A 15,017-nucleotide genomic window follows, 5' to 3' on the forward strand; every position below is an offset into this window, starting at 1 on the left:
TGAATGCAAGTATAACTGTATCAAGGAACTTTGATGCCAGAAAGGATAAGAATAGAAGATTTAAATTTTGTGTAATACACAGTTTTTATTAGATAATGTGCATATATTGAAATATTGAGAGGATTGCTGTATTAAAGTTTGAGAAATTCCATCATAACTGGACTAACAGAAGTCCTCAAATATGAAGAATTGTATCTAGATGGATTTTTTTTTTAACATGGATAATAGTTCTGTTACTTTTCCTCAATACAGCCACTTTTATGTTTTTTGGTAGACCATTATGCTGAAATTCAGGAACTTACCTCATGCTGCTGTAGCAAAGCAGATGAGGGAACTACTTCTACCTTTAATAAAATCTGATTTTACTGGCAAAGAGCACAAAGCACATGTATTTTTTTGAAACATGATAAAGATCAAAGCATTTCTTTTTATCTTATTTCTGAATCACTTATAAACAACCTCAGTTGAAAAGCATGCCATAGTGTACTTGGTAGCTCATTGCCATTTTCTTTCTGAATTATCTCCTGATTTTTCACAGGTACAGAAACTTAGATGAAAATGGTACCTTATGATTTCTGTACTTGCCAATGTTTTGTGTGTGTCACGTGTGGAAAGACTTATTTCAGCCAGCAGGTTGTTAAAAACTTACTGTTGTTGTACTTACTGCATACTAATACAAAATTATGCGGGTTAAAAAGTGCCTTTTAAGAGATTATTCGTCTCCTGATGTGAGGAGGACATATGGTCTGTTCTGGCTTGGTAATGCTGAAAGTGCCTGCTTGGTTGGGACATGAGACTCTCTCTCCTAAGGAACTGTTTCCTAGACTGTTTAATAGCTGTTAAGTGCTTCCACTTGTGCCCTAGATGTAGTCTGAAGTGCAAATCAGTTTGTATCTATTCAGCCAGGGCCTCTGTGCACTTTAGGCCCCTTCCTCCCTTTTCCCTACTAACTGTGTAATACTGCTGCTAATCAATACACAAGAAAACAGAGTGGTTAGGCCATGGCTATCTAATATTAATCAACAACATGTAAGACTTGGCCAGATAAAAGTTGGATTTAATTTTTTTTTCCCCCTCAGGGTTTTGTGGAGTCCTCTGTACTTTGGAATTTTGCATTTAGGTTCAAAGTACTGGAAGATGCTGGATGTCATTTCCATTTCTCTTGTTTTCTGTATCCTTGTTGATTTTTGTATTTTTCTTTTTCCTCTCCAGTTGTAGGGGGCATGCAGTAAGATGCTGCTGGTCTGTTTACTCTCACCACAATGTGATGGTGTCTTGCTCTGGACACACCATTTCTCCCCTTGGCACCACTGGTGGCAGGGCTGTCTGGCTGCTGAACTGCTGCTGCGCAGAGCTGCGAGGACCCAGTCAGCCTTGGAGCTGCCTTTCTGCCAGGTTAGGATCATCTGGTGAGGGAAAACTTATAATAAAAGGATGTGTAAGGCTGCAGCAAGATGTGGAAAAGGAAGCTGAACAGTTTGGGAAAGTAGGAGTCTGTTCCTCTAGCTCTTGAAGGAAAGAAGATAGAAGAGGCACCAGCCAGGCCTGTAGTGCTGGAAGTATTAAGATGGCGGATGCCTGTGGAGAACCATCCTGGCAAGGTCTGAAAGCTGTCTGTGCTGTTAAAGTAAGTGATCTCTGAATTATCTGTGACCCGGGTGGGGTGGGTGGGTTGGTGGTATATTTTGTTAGTATGTTTAGGTAAGGAGAGATATCACGTCACCTGTGACATGGATGTGCCTTAGTCCAGGGCCTGCTGTGTGGGTAGTGCTTGGCCATCTGTTTCTGCACAAGTAGTCAGGCTTGCTTTGCTTTGGTCTGTGCCTCCGTGGAGTAGGCCTGTTGTATCCTAACTGAAACACTTCTTAAATTGTGTCTGTGCAGCCCCTAGTGCTGTAGAGATGAATGGCATTAAGTTTAGCTTGCAGCATTGCTGTCTTGTGCAAAGGAAGGTACATAGGCAAATGTATTTTTCTGTCCACATAATCCTGCACTTCTGTGTGTGTAAACCCCCAGATTCCTCTCCCCTACCACCCTTGTTAGCTGTTGTTTCCTTGCCTATTTTCAGTTAGTCATCCCAGTCTGGTTTCTTCTGGGCTGTAGAGTTAAGCAGTGGTGGGCAGGAGGCAGTCGTGCTTGTGCCGAGTGGTTGTGTTGGATGGTCTTGAAAGGGTGGTGATGGGGAATAGAGAGCGTTTGCTTCAGCAAACCTTTCATAGCTGTCAGCTTGCAGCAAAACAGCTGTTTTGCTGTTGCCCAATAACTAACAAACCTAGCTGATACCTGCTGGTACTGATGGCAGAGGGACAAGTGTAAAGAGGAGACAGTAACAGGAATATGAAAGACTGGAAAACGGTAGTGATAGTAAGGGCAGCAGCAGTTTGAGACAAACTTGTCTCTTAACTGTCCTAAAACACTAGCCATTGCTCCATGGGCGTTGCTATATATCCAGTTAGATACCCAGGTAATATGCTGTGATTTTTGCATTGAATAAGATAGAATTTTGAAATTATCATATGAAAATAGTGAGTATTTAACACTGGCCTTCAGTATTTTGATTGACAGTATTTTGATATAAAAACTGAAATCTTAGGAGAGTGTTAAATTAAAATACCCATAGTATTTCCCAAATCTTTTTTTCAAGGATTCTGCATTCCTGCGTGTGTATACACACAGACTTTGTGTCAGCTGCGAGCATGCTTTGCGTGGAGCAGTGGAAATATGTATTTGCTGGCAGCAGAGGGAGCTATTGAAGCTTTTATTGATCATTCAAAAAACTTGGGAGTGTCAGTGTGACAATAAATACAAAGCCCTAATTTAACTGGTGATGTGAGGTGCCTAACTGTCTCAGCAGTGGCATTTGGCTGCCCAGGTCTCTTGTGGCCCAGGAAGGGATGGGGTGAGGCAGGCACAGCAGTCCCCGGGCTCGGGGGCCTGGGCCGGGGGGTGGCCCGCCGGGAGGGGCTCGGCTCCCCGCCTGCCTGCGCCCTGCCGGCCGCCTGCAAGTAGCTGCGGCAGTTATCAAAAGGAACGACGTCAACTGCTCCCTGAGCCAACTTTTTAATCAAAGCAATGAGGAAGAACTGGATCTGTGTGGCGTATGTCAAAACAATAGTGGTGTGCAGCGGCTGGTAATTAACACTCATGCATGACTCTGGAAAAGTAATTCCCAGTCAGGGTGGAGTATGTGTAGTATTTTGTGGGACTTCTGATAATTCATCTTTGATTTTGATTAATGTTGCATCTTTAGTACAGTTCTTTTTTGCAGATGTTAATTGGATGAGTGTTGTATGCAAGTTTGTGTAAACAAGAGATTAATGAATGAAAGTTAACAATAACCAAAATCAGACAGTGGCATTGCTCTGGCAAAGTATGCTGCATATTTGTTAGATAACCACTGTGTTGCTTTTACCTGCTAAACTGAAGTTTATGAGGTTAAAAATCTGTAATATTTCCAAAGTTCTGGAGATGGATTCTAGAGAAACTTACACCACTTTTGGACACAGCAAAGTTTCCTTATACAACTCATCTTATGTTAGAAATACAGAAATTTACATGGGTCTCGTTTTTTCCCTGAAGACTGTATGGAGAAACTGACCTGAGGAATGCCCCTGAGTTCCTTTAATATCATCTTGTTTCTGAAAGAGGTTCTGTAGTGGGTTTGCATGGCAAGGTTTTGGTAGTGGGGTGGCTACTGTGAGAAGATCACAGAAGTTTCCTCTGCATCCAACAGAGCCAGTGCCAGCTGGCTCCAAGACACTGGCCACTGGCCAAGGTTGAGGCCATGAGTGACAGTGGTAGTGCCTCTGGGATAGCATATTTAAGGGGGGGGTGTGTGTGGAATCTTCACAAAAAAAACTGCAGTGGAAGAGAGGAGTGAGAATGTGTGGGAGCAACAGCTCTGCAGACACCCAGGTCAGTGCAGGAGGAGGGGCAGGAGGGGTTCCAGGTGCCAGAGCAGGTGTTCCAGCAGGGATTCTCCTGCAGCCCATGGTGAAGCCCATGGTGGGGCAGGCTGTACCCCTGCAGCTCATGGAGGCTAACGGTGGAGCAGATACCCACCTGCAGCCCGGGGAGGACCCTATGCCAGAGCAGGTAGATGCCCTAAGGAGGCTGTGACCTGTAGGAAGCCCTTGCTGAAACAAGTTTGCTGTCAGGTCTTGTGACCCCATGGGGGACCCATGCTGGAGCAGTCTGTTCCTGAAGGACTGCACCCTGTGGGAAAGACCCATGCTAGAGCAATTTGTGAAGAACTGCAGCCTGTGAGAAGGACTCATGTTGGAGAAGTTTATGAAGAGCTGTCTCCTGTGGAGGGACCCCACGTGCTGGAGTGGGGGAAGGAGCAGCAGAAACAAATGTGATGAACTGACAGTAACCCCCATTCCCTGCTCCCCTGTGCTGCTTGCCAGGGGAGGAGGTAGAGAAATTGGGAACTGTTAAGCCTGGGAAGAAGGGAGGGGTGGGGGGAAGGTTTTTTTTTTGTTTTGAATGGTAATCAATTAAACTAATTTTCCCCAAGTCAAGTCTGTATTGCCCATGACTGTGATTGCCAAGTGATGTCCCTGTCCTTATCTTGACCCACGAGCCTTTTATGTTTTCTCTCCCCTGTCCAGTTGAGGAGGGGAGTGACAGAGCGGCTTTGGTGGGCACCTGGCATTCAGAACCACCACAGGTTCTCAAGTGGAGAAGGGAAGTAAAGCTTTATTTAGATACCAACCTTTAGACATAAGATGGTAACAACTTAGGTTATTCATTCTTGGTCAAATTGCTACAGTTTGTCCTCGAGCACTTAAACAGTACTTTAATCTCATTCATACATTCATTTTGCTCTGTAGTCATCTTGCCTTTGTCACTTACATTCCTTTCCTTTTGCCTAAGTCTAGGTAAATTATTTGCTATCACAGCTCCAAGTGTTAAGACCAGTGGGTAGCATGTGTGATCCTAGATTATTGAGAATCTGGCCATGCTTTGAGGTTAAGGTAAATAGTTGAGGGTGTTGCCTTGCTCCTTTCTGCTTCTGCACCCTCATAAAAATCAAGCTAATCTCTAGCTCAGAGTAAATCGAAGGGAGCTCAATGAGCAAACAAATTAAACTTCAGTCTTCATGTGACATGGTTTTATTGTACAGTTGGTTCAGTACTTCAGTCATCTGCAATCTGACGTTTTATTGGGATGCTGTGTTTCTTGAAAGACTTGTTTTTTCCTGTTTCACTACAGAATAAAATGTTTTTCGCTTGGTAATGTCCAGCTATTGAGTTATGAAGTACAGCAGAAACCTGTTAAATCCTGTTTAATATATAAAAACTTCAGTAAAGATTCAGAGCAGGGAACGGTGTAACCTTCATAGTTCATGATGGTTGTGAGATGACTGCTTGGGATCTGTACTTCAAGAACTGGATTAAAAACAAAATCAGGACAACTGTTGTCTTTTCTCTGTTTCATTGAGACAATCCTGTTCTTTGCATTAAGTTGTACGAGGGAGTATTTCTTTCCCCTGACTAAAGGAGGAAGAGGTGAGGAGTTGGGGAATTAAGTCTGTTTAATAAAGTTCTGTTGTGAAATTGGATTAAATTATGTTAACAAAGTTAAAATTGTATGTAACAAGAAAAATTTTAAGTTGTGTCTCTTATGTTAAGGCATAAAATTCCTGTAATTATTTTAACCTCTTACAGAATACAGCATGCACGCTTAATCTCAACACCTCATTGTTTGAAATGGAGAAAGTCCCAAAGGAGGTGGCACAGAGTTTGCAGAAGTGGTCAGTCAGTAGTTGGTACTATCGCTTGCAGTTACAGGCACTATGTCCTGTTTTCTGTTTGTCCAACTAGTTCAGTTACAGAATTGCCTGATCTGAAGTTCAGAAAATGATTGTGAAGGTTCAAAATTAAGAAAAGTTTAAAAACAAACCTCCCTGAGATGCCAGGTGAAGTTGTGAATGGAGAAGTCCTGAGACTGAGGTCTCTAGCTGTGTATGTGGATGCATGAAATTTGGAAATCCTGTCCAGGGAAGGAACTGAGGATTTTCTGTTTTAATTTCATAATGGCCATAATTGTATTTGTTGAGGGCAGTTTGTGTTGGAAAGACCAACGAAAAGGTTAATCTGCTTCTAACAATTATTCTTACACGTTGTATGATATAGGTGTTCTAAAACTTGGAAGGAGGACACAATGTCTGAAACAATTCTGTTGATAAAACTTCCTTTAAAAATAAATTAGTTTCTAATGTAGAATGACTTTGATAAATTTATTTTCTTGTGTATTCAGCATGTTGAACAAAGTTCTAATATGTTTAATTTTGAAGTATTGCTCTTGCACAACTCACATGGATTCCAATTTCCGTGTACATTCAAGGAGGGATATTACAAATCAAGATAAATAATCTATCAAGATTCGTTGTTTCAATGTAATTATAATGTACAATATAGACATTTCATAGAATCATAGAATCATTTAGGTTGGAAAAGACCTTCAAGATCAGAGTCCAACTGTAAACCTAACTTTGAATAAATGTATGAAATACCATATACACAGGTCTTAATAAATATGAAGTATTCTGTTCTATTTAGCAAAATGTGATACTTTGGCAAGAATTAATCTTTTGGAAAATTAAATCACATATAGGAAATTGAAACTACAATACAGCATAAGGCCAAGAATACTTTTTTACTTTTAAGTCAGTGCTTCTTATTTCATCATTTAAATGATGATAAAAAGTGGTATTTTTGGATTACTTTAAAGCAATCTAATCTGAAATATCTTTAGAAAATAGTAGACTTTCTATTACTGGATATTAATTTTTAATGGGAAGTCTCCATAGCAACGCTTGCCCAGTGGATTGCCTTTGTGCTTTAAAAGGGAGGAAAAATAATAAATAAATCTGTGCGGGATTTATTTATTTCCAGGTTTCTGCTTTCTTGTTAGGGTTTTGTTTGCTGAACTGAAGAATTCTGCAATATCAAATTTCAGGTTCTTCTGTTGCTCTGTAAACATACTTCCCCCATAACGTTTTCTCTAGAAAATAATTAACTTCCCTGAATTGGGTGGACTGGGCCATTTTCCACTCCTGTTGTTGTATCTGGAATCTCTGCAGTGATCTGATTATTTTTTTTTCATAATCCAGTGGTAACCCACTGCTAAATGAGAAGGTGCTAAGCTTACTCTTAATTACTGTCTCATTGCTTATATATGGAAAGATTACAATTTCCATTTAAGTCGTGTTAGTAGCTTTGGTAGTAGTAGTGAGTGAAACATGAGCTTCCAAGATGCAAAATCTTTCACAGAAATACTAGCTCCTGTAAGTTCCCCATCCTGCTTGCCTGTTCTTTATTACTACATATGTCTTCACACTCACCTATATAGAATTACATCGAATACAGAAACAGTAAAAATAGATATTGGCCAGTCAGTCAGCTACCTCATTAATTCCTTTTGTATCAAAGGAAAACTAAAACATCTAAGCTGTACTTCCTAAGTGAAACCTCTGAATATAGGAAACATAATTGATTAGTGTCTGAAGTTATGGTGTTTGACATGAAGGAGGTGTCTTAAAAGCTGTGTAGTTTTTGAGAGAAGTATTAAAATACACAGTTTACTGTTGATTCCAGTAACTTTTTCTTCCTATAATTTGTTTTTTCAAGATACTAAACTTTACTCCCATAATTGCCTGAGCAAAATGGATTGTTCAAGCTGGCAGTGTTTGTGTTTCTTTGCATCAACATCTGATCAAACTGGGTAAGATTTGGTTCTCGTAATTATTTAAAGGCTGATTTTTATGGAGGAAATTGTGGTATTTAAAAATTATTTCTGAGATAATTGATTGTTTCACATTGATTGTGAAACATATACTGCTGTCTGAGAAACTACTAGGGATTCTTGACACTCAGCTGTGACACTATAGAGCTGAAGGGATATAAACACATACATAAATATAAAAACTTTTTTTAGCTGCACAAGACACTTTTAGATAGCAGATAAGAGAAGTCTGAATGTTGATGATTCCTCATAGGTTTGTTCTATGGAAGCTTTCCATATACTGCAGAGTTGAGGTATATATATGCCAGACAGTTTTGGTTTGTTTTTGTTTTGCTGTTGTGGGGTGTGTGTGTGTTTTTTTGGTTTTGGGGTTTTTTTTTGGTTTTTTTTTGGTTATGAGAAGCATTGACCATTTGTTTCTTATGCAGTGAATATATTTGCGTTACAGTGATTCCTTCTTTATATTTAAGATCATGAAAACTAACTTGGGCTGCAAGAAATGTGATGTTTGTGGCTCAGCTGGTCTTTTGCAGAGGATTTAAGTCTGGTGGTCCACAGTTGTGGGCAGTTGTCTGTCGAAGCGATGCCTGGTTAGGAGTGTCCAGGGCACTGGCTGGGCTGACCAAATGCTCTCGTCGAGTCTGTTTTAATTCTTGGGAAGAAAGATGAAAACTTCCTGTGATTAGCACTCGGAGTTCAGGTTGGAGTTCAGGTTAGAAAAATCTAATTGAGTGGATATTGAAAAATCAAATAGGTTCAGTGGGATGTTTATTGCATAACTCTCTGATGGTTTTTTACATAAATAATTTTTCATGGTTTGTGTCATGGTGCAGCAGGCACTGGTGGCTCCCTGGGGCTGGGATTTGGTGAGCAGCAGAGGCTCCCCGGGGGACAACAGGGCTGGACTTCACAACCAGGGCCTGTCCCACTGCCCCAGCCAGGGAGCAGGGCAGGCTGGGGGGCACTGGGGCAATGCCAGCCCCCTGGGCATCAGGCACCTCCAGTGGAGCCAGGCTGTCAGCCTGCAGGTAGGCCCAGCTCGGCAGGGCCCATGGCTGAGCTGAGGCAGGGTCTGATGCCCTTGGGAAGGGGGGCTGACATGGGGTCCTGGGCCGGGCTGGGGAAGCTCTGGGGCAGTGGGCAGGGACAGTTAGGCCTGGTGATGCACTCCAGGGCCCTCACAATATAAAAGCAGACATATGCTATGTTCTGTCATAACCATAACTAGTCATATGCAATGTGCAAGTCGTTTTCGTTACAGTAATTTTTGATGCACAAACGTGCACATAAAACTTGTGTGTGCTTATGAAAATGCTTAAAGGACCTATTAAAGCAGGAGAGTGGTAGACAAAGCAACAGTACTACAATACTTTAAAAACATATAAAGCTTTTTTATTTTCAGAAACAAGGTGGTGACTTTCACCTGTAGCTGTATGTAGTTCTAAAGCTGAGACTTCAGGATTTTTTTAATTGCTCCAAGGGTAACATTAAAGTTTTGAGAAACAGAAATCTTGATTTGGTCTTGCAGTATTTGGAGGAAAAGAGGGAATCTGCATTTAAACAAAAATAATTTAAATATCTACACATAAGACTCGCATCCTTACATATGTTAATGGACTAGGATTCAGCATATACATGACTGGTGCTTTTCACGTATCTAATGAGGGCTATATCTTATAGTACTTCTTTTATGTAACATACAATCAGAAAATGCATAAAGCATAAAAGCTCCCAGATGACTTCTTTATATGATTAAAAAAATTTATTAAGATTTTATAACAAACTCGGAAAACACAAAATTTCTGTATAAAATGTCAAGCACTCTATTTCAACCATTAAGATCCAAATTTTGATGAATTGCCAGGTGAATTGGTTTCTACCTCCCCCCTGAAAGGTTAACATACTAGTCTTTAGATCAGAGGAAGAGTAAATACTCCAGGAATGCAGCTGATATTTTCAGGTCTTATGCTTAATGCAGCTTGGAAGCTAAATCCCTTTTCTGCTGTAAGTTTAAGGACTGAAGCAGAGCCAGGGAGGGGTCCACGCTGGCTCTTACTGTTTGTATATAAAAAAACCCCATATCTTGCTGGGGGTGTTTGAGATACAACCTGTTTGCAAACTGTTTGTTAAGGCAAGAGATGCGTGCCTGGAAAATTTAGCAGAGTTGAAAAGTCTTAGGCTGTACTTTTATAACAATTTTAATTTATGCAAACTAGCAGGACTGAGTTTGGATTCCTCTCTAGCACCTCTAAGAGTATGTGTGCTATTCTTATGTGAGCTACTTCAGCTCATGAAGCCAACAGAAAATTAGCCACTTTCCTAGATGTGTCTAGACTTCTTGCGGTTTTAATGAGCTGAAGCAGGTCACTTGGGGTATCAAAGAAATTCCAGGGGAGGCGTAAGGGAAGAGACAAGGTCCTAACACCAGCTGCACATGCACGGTTGTAGGCTTAATCCAGAATGGAACCTTAACTGCAGTGAAGTGCAAGCCAAGCTGCCTTCCCTATTTCATACTTCATTAGATCATAGAACTTTGGGTCAGTTTCTTCTTTTTTGTGCTAACATGATGAAAAACTGTGATTTCTAACTCCATGGCTTCCATAGTTCTGTTGTAAATAATGGAAGTTTTCTGAACCTGGAACATGTTGTGTGCACAGACCTTCTGGAGGGTCAAAACCAAAGGAAACATTTGCACGAGTCCAGGTGAGGTGGGTATAAAGCAGAATATCCTATGTAGAAGAAATGATGCTTTGCTCTCCTGGTTGGCCTCATGGAGAAGTGTGTTGGTATTGCCGTTAGTGAAGGGAACACTTCTGTACCGCAGGCAGTAGAAACTGAAAGGCTGTATAAAACAGCTGAAGGGCCAGAGGTTTAGTCTCAATTCCTTTTATATATGCTGTTCACAGCAGCTGTCACATGCTTATATAGATCCAGAAATGAAATCTGGATCTTACCCAGTGTATTAGAAAGAAACCTTCATCTAGTACTCATTGTCATCTTCCAGGTCTTCCCCTGCAGTTGCAGCCTCCAGTGCAGCCAGAGCTGCTGCAACTTCTGCATCTTCATCTTCAGTTTCTCCATTAATGTCTTTATATTTGGGGTGTGTGGGTGCCTGCGCTACTTTGGTAACAGCCACAGCAGTGATACTACCAGTAATACCCTCACTCAAACTTGTGGAGTAAGTTTTAAAAGGTTCAATACTGCTCTCCTTCATAGGCAAAGGTGGGATTACACAAAAGTCCTGGTCCTGTATTGCTGAAGGCCCAGCATTTTGGTCTGAATGTGCACAATTGACTGGAAAGCTATATTTTTCAACATAGTTCCTGGTTTGTTTGCCATTTTGGGGATAATCAACATCTGGCAGTTGTATGGCATTGTCTTGTGTCTCCAATATTGCACTTCCTTTGTCTTCTGCAGACCCAGAGTTCTCATCTTGAATACTGTTTGGTTCATTGCAGGCTGCCTTTGCCTGCCTACCTGCCTCTAGTTCAAGTTCCTGCCCAGACCTATTTGATTTGGTGTAAAAGTCTTTATTGGTGACTAAAGAAGCCTCTGACTGGCTGGATGTTCCCTGTTCACTGGCTTCTTTGACTGTGTTTGTGTTGGGGTTGAGCATGGAGTGCACTCCAGCACAGGAGGTGCCACTATTGACTGCAACATCAAGCTTTGCAACACACTTCGCAAGTCCATCTTCTTGAAAATCATTGCCTCTGTGGTTCCAGAGAGTTTCTTTTGTGCTATTTACCTGATTTCTATTTTCTGGTCTATTTAGCTCATCCTTCTGGAGTTCATTTTTACATTCTTGAATTTTACTGTTCTCTTTGAATTTGGATTTATTGCCACCTTGCTCATTGTGTTCATAGCTGTTTACTTCATGAATGCGTCCAGGCGACTGTACTTCTTCTGGATCAAAAATATAGCTGGAGTAAGGAAAATTTGTAGAAGAAATGTTAATTATGCTGTTAATCAATAGAATTAAAAGAAGCATTAAGCTTAATTTTTAAGCTGGAGATCTTGAGGACCTGGTGTCACTAAACTTTACCTGGTGTCACTAAACTTTACCTGGGGTCCCGAGAATGAGCTAAACCAAATGGAAATGCTGAACTGTGCTGTAGGCTGCTGTCTCCCAGGACTAATCTTAACTAACCCCTGTAGTGAGATTCATGAGGGGCATAAGGAGGATATCAGACAACTGTGTGCTGGTTGTTGCATGTTTCCAGCTTTATTTTTTATTTTCTCTGGGGGGTTGATTAGCCAATAGTCATCACATAGATTGTTAATTAATATGTCCTCATGTAGCTGCTAAAATATGTCCCTTTTTTTTTTTCCTGGTGTTTTTCCTTTGAAGCCTTATCTCTTTGCCCTTTTCCTTTTTGTGCTCTCCTTTTTCCTTTCTTCATTTTTCCTCTTGTTCCATATTTTCCTTGACTTGCTTCTTGCAGAGTGTGTCTCTCTTCTTTATTTCCCCTCTTTCTCTCATAGCACCAATTTTCTTTCCCACTTCCTTACTTGTTCTAGAGGTGTGGCCAAAGGAAGGAGTAACTGTCAAATGTCAAAAAAACTGTCAAATGTTGTCAAATATCAAACAAAAAAATAGAAAGTGCCTTTCTAAAACTAGTCAGTCTTGCTCTCCAGGGAGATTTCTAATGTGGGAATTATTCCCACAACTAACTATGCTTCCATCATAGCATTTAAGCAAGGATCTGTGGTTGGGTTTCATTGCTTAGGAGAAAGGGAGGATCTGATAATGTATGTGTTCTTTGTTTTACTGAATTGAGGGAAGCTCATGCTACCTAAATGAGAAAAGGCTTTGCTAAAGATGTTTTCAATGCTGCACAATTTTTGTGTGGGATAGAAATTATAGAAATGGACCTCAATTACAGTAAATCAAAATTACATTCCCAGGAAATCAGTATGCCTATACTCTGGCGTGACTTTAAAGAATACCAGAAACTTTTGGGAAACTCCAATCTTGCAAATGGGCTTAATTTAAGCAACAGGTGTAGGGGAGAACAGACACATATTTTAATGCATTTCTTTTATCCAGTCTAAGCAGCTCTTGTTCTGTTGTACCTTTGTATCATTTTGCAGCACCTGCACCCCATCTGGATTTTCTTTAATCTGGAAAGAGAGAGAGGGAAGGCAAGGGAGAGGGAAGGTGAGTGAAGCATTATGAAATCAGTACATGGGCAATTGCATTGAAAATTATGCTCATGTTTAGAAGGGTTTTATTACCTAAAAAGAAAGATGCCTACGTAAGAATGGATGCAGTATGGTTCAAGGTCTTTCTAGGTTGCTTACTTGAGTTGGCAGGGGCCTTTAGTTGGGGAAGAATTTAACAGTTCTTAAACAGATAGCAGTGTTCTCTCAGAACAGTTTGCTAAGCAATTTTAGGACTTGGAGGCTCCTAAGTCAGAGTAGTGGGGTGTATTTGGGGGATTTATTTATTTATTTATTTGGCAGCTATTGCCGGACTTCTCTTCCGTGAATTTGACAAGTTGCTTTTTGAACTCCAGTAAACTGCTAGCATCTACAGCATCCATTATTCGGGAGTTTCACAGCCCAGCCTTGCCTTGTGAAGAAGCACTGGCTTTTGTTTGACTTGAACCTGGTTCTTACTAGCAGCATTTGATGCTTTCTGTTTCTTGTATTGGAACAGGTGGTGAGCATCATGTCCTGTTATCACTACAGTACAGGTCCTGTACTGCCTCTTCAGTTCTGATATGCAATCTGAAGAATCCTCATATTTTTAAATGTTACACACACTGACATTGCTTCATGCCTATAGATTGTCCTTGGTGTGTTTGTCCAAGTCTTTGGCTTTTCAACATCCTTCTTAGATGAGGTGTGGGAACCACAGATGCAGAGTTCTCTGTGTATGGGGAACCACAGATTCCTTCTTTCCTAGTAACTCCTGTCCCAACTCAGTTGGCTCTGACAGCTACTGGGCTACTAGCCTACGTATTGCTGGGATTGGCACTTTATTATATGTGGAGTGTTGCACCTGCTTTTTACTGTAGTAAATTCTTAGAGTTTTACTACAACTAGCAGAGTGTTTGTGTTTTGCTACATCTCTGTATATTGCAAGCTGATTTTGTATGTGTGTCATTGCCTGACACAGTGAGATGCTAAGAGCTATCTCTTACACGCTTCATATGCCAAGGTCTTTTACTATGGGAAGAAATAGTTTGCTAACTTGGACCCTTGAGGACTTTCATGTTTGGAACCTAAAGTGAAGATGCAGATCTGAACATCCCCAAATCCTACAAAACTCATTAGTCTTCATGGATCGGGGCTATCTTATTTCTAATTAATCAAGTCAAGACAGGTTGTTAATATAGTTGTCCATTGTTATTCAGGCTCTTTCTTTTTCTCCAACCTCACATGCTTTTGCCATTGCCTAAGGACAGCAGCTCACTTGCCATAAAAGAGAAATTGATGATGCAAGGTCAGGGTATTTTCTAGAGTGATTTATTCACAAAACACCAAAGGAAAGTAGTGTTGATTTATTCTTACCAGGCATGGCCTGAACCTCACACCAGTGATTATGCTAGCAGAAATTACGATCAGGACTCTGCTGTATGGGCTTATTGTCTCACTTTTTTTCCTCTAAAATCTGACTTTCTCTGGTATTAGCACTTAACAAAATGCCTGATGTCAAGCCTCTCATTCTTGGAGCTTCTAAGGACCAGCCATCCTTCAGCAGCTGGTTTTAGCTCGTGTATAGCTGATCCTATCTATCCTTGTTGTTGTCTGCAAATGAGCTGTTCTGGAGCAGAAACTTCGATTAGAAGTAGCAAGCTTGCTGTAGCTCAGTGCCTGCTGGGATGGCTTGTAAGCCAGCTGCTTTGCTTCCTCTGTCTTGGTGCTGCTTTCCTGTCTTCCTTAAATGCAGTGTCCCTTCCACACCTCTGCTGATCTTGTGCTCTATGTTGTTATCCTCCACCACTCAACAATGTCGTAACAGGATTTCTGATACAGGGGTTTTTATCTGAAGAGGAGGTAGTAACTGGTGAGGTGGTCATGAGTACTGGCTTTCCTTATGTGCAGTTTCTGAAGTACCTATGTGTCTGGATGGGTTTGACTAGATATGGGGCTTATTTGAGCTGGCTGGCATAGCCATCTTTTCCAGCCAAAGAGGAATTCTTAATACAATTTGCTTTGATTGTGTTAAAAGCCGAATTAGCTATAGCCCTTCTTTAGTTTAAGATTGATATGAAGTTAATTCAGTTGAGCTAATCCCTGTGTCAACACTTGGTTTGGTT

The 15,017-nt window shown here is 40.9% G+C and overlaps 1 protein-coding gene across 2 annotated transcripts in view; it reads right to left on the reverse strand.

Annotated features, from left to right (window-relative positions):
- Positions 1-9,122: 9,122 nt before the first annotated feature.
- The window catches only part of C2H4orf19 (chromosome 2 C4orf19 homolog), a 44,117-nt gene continuing 38,222 nt past the window's right edge, over positions 9,123-15,017 (reverse strand). The window contains exons 3-4 of one of the 2 annotated variants that reach the window (XM_005243215.4): positions 12,826-12,873; positions 9,123-11,672 (exon numbers count right to left, since the gene is read on the reverse strand). In XM_005243215.4, the coding sequence (XP_005243272.2) occupies positions 10,733-11,672; positions 12,826-12,857 (972 nt within the window). In that variant the 5' untranslated portion in view covers positions 12,858-12,873 and the 3' untranslated portion in view covers positions 9,123-10,732. Of the gene's footprint in view, positions 11,673-12,825; positions 14,226-15,017 lie in introns of those variants that run through there. The other variant, XM_027795053.2, reaches the window with a different exon arrangement.

This window comes from Falco peregrinus, chromosome 2 (assembly GCF_023634155.1).
Source record: "Falco peregrinus isolate bFalPer1 chromosome 2, bFalPer1.pri, whole genome shotgun sequence".
NCBI lineage: Eukaryota > Metazoa > Chordata > Aves > Falconiformes > Falconidae > Falco > Falco peregrinus.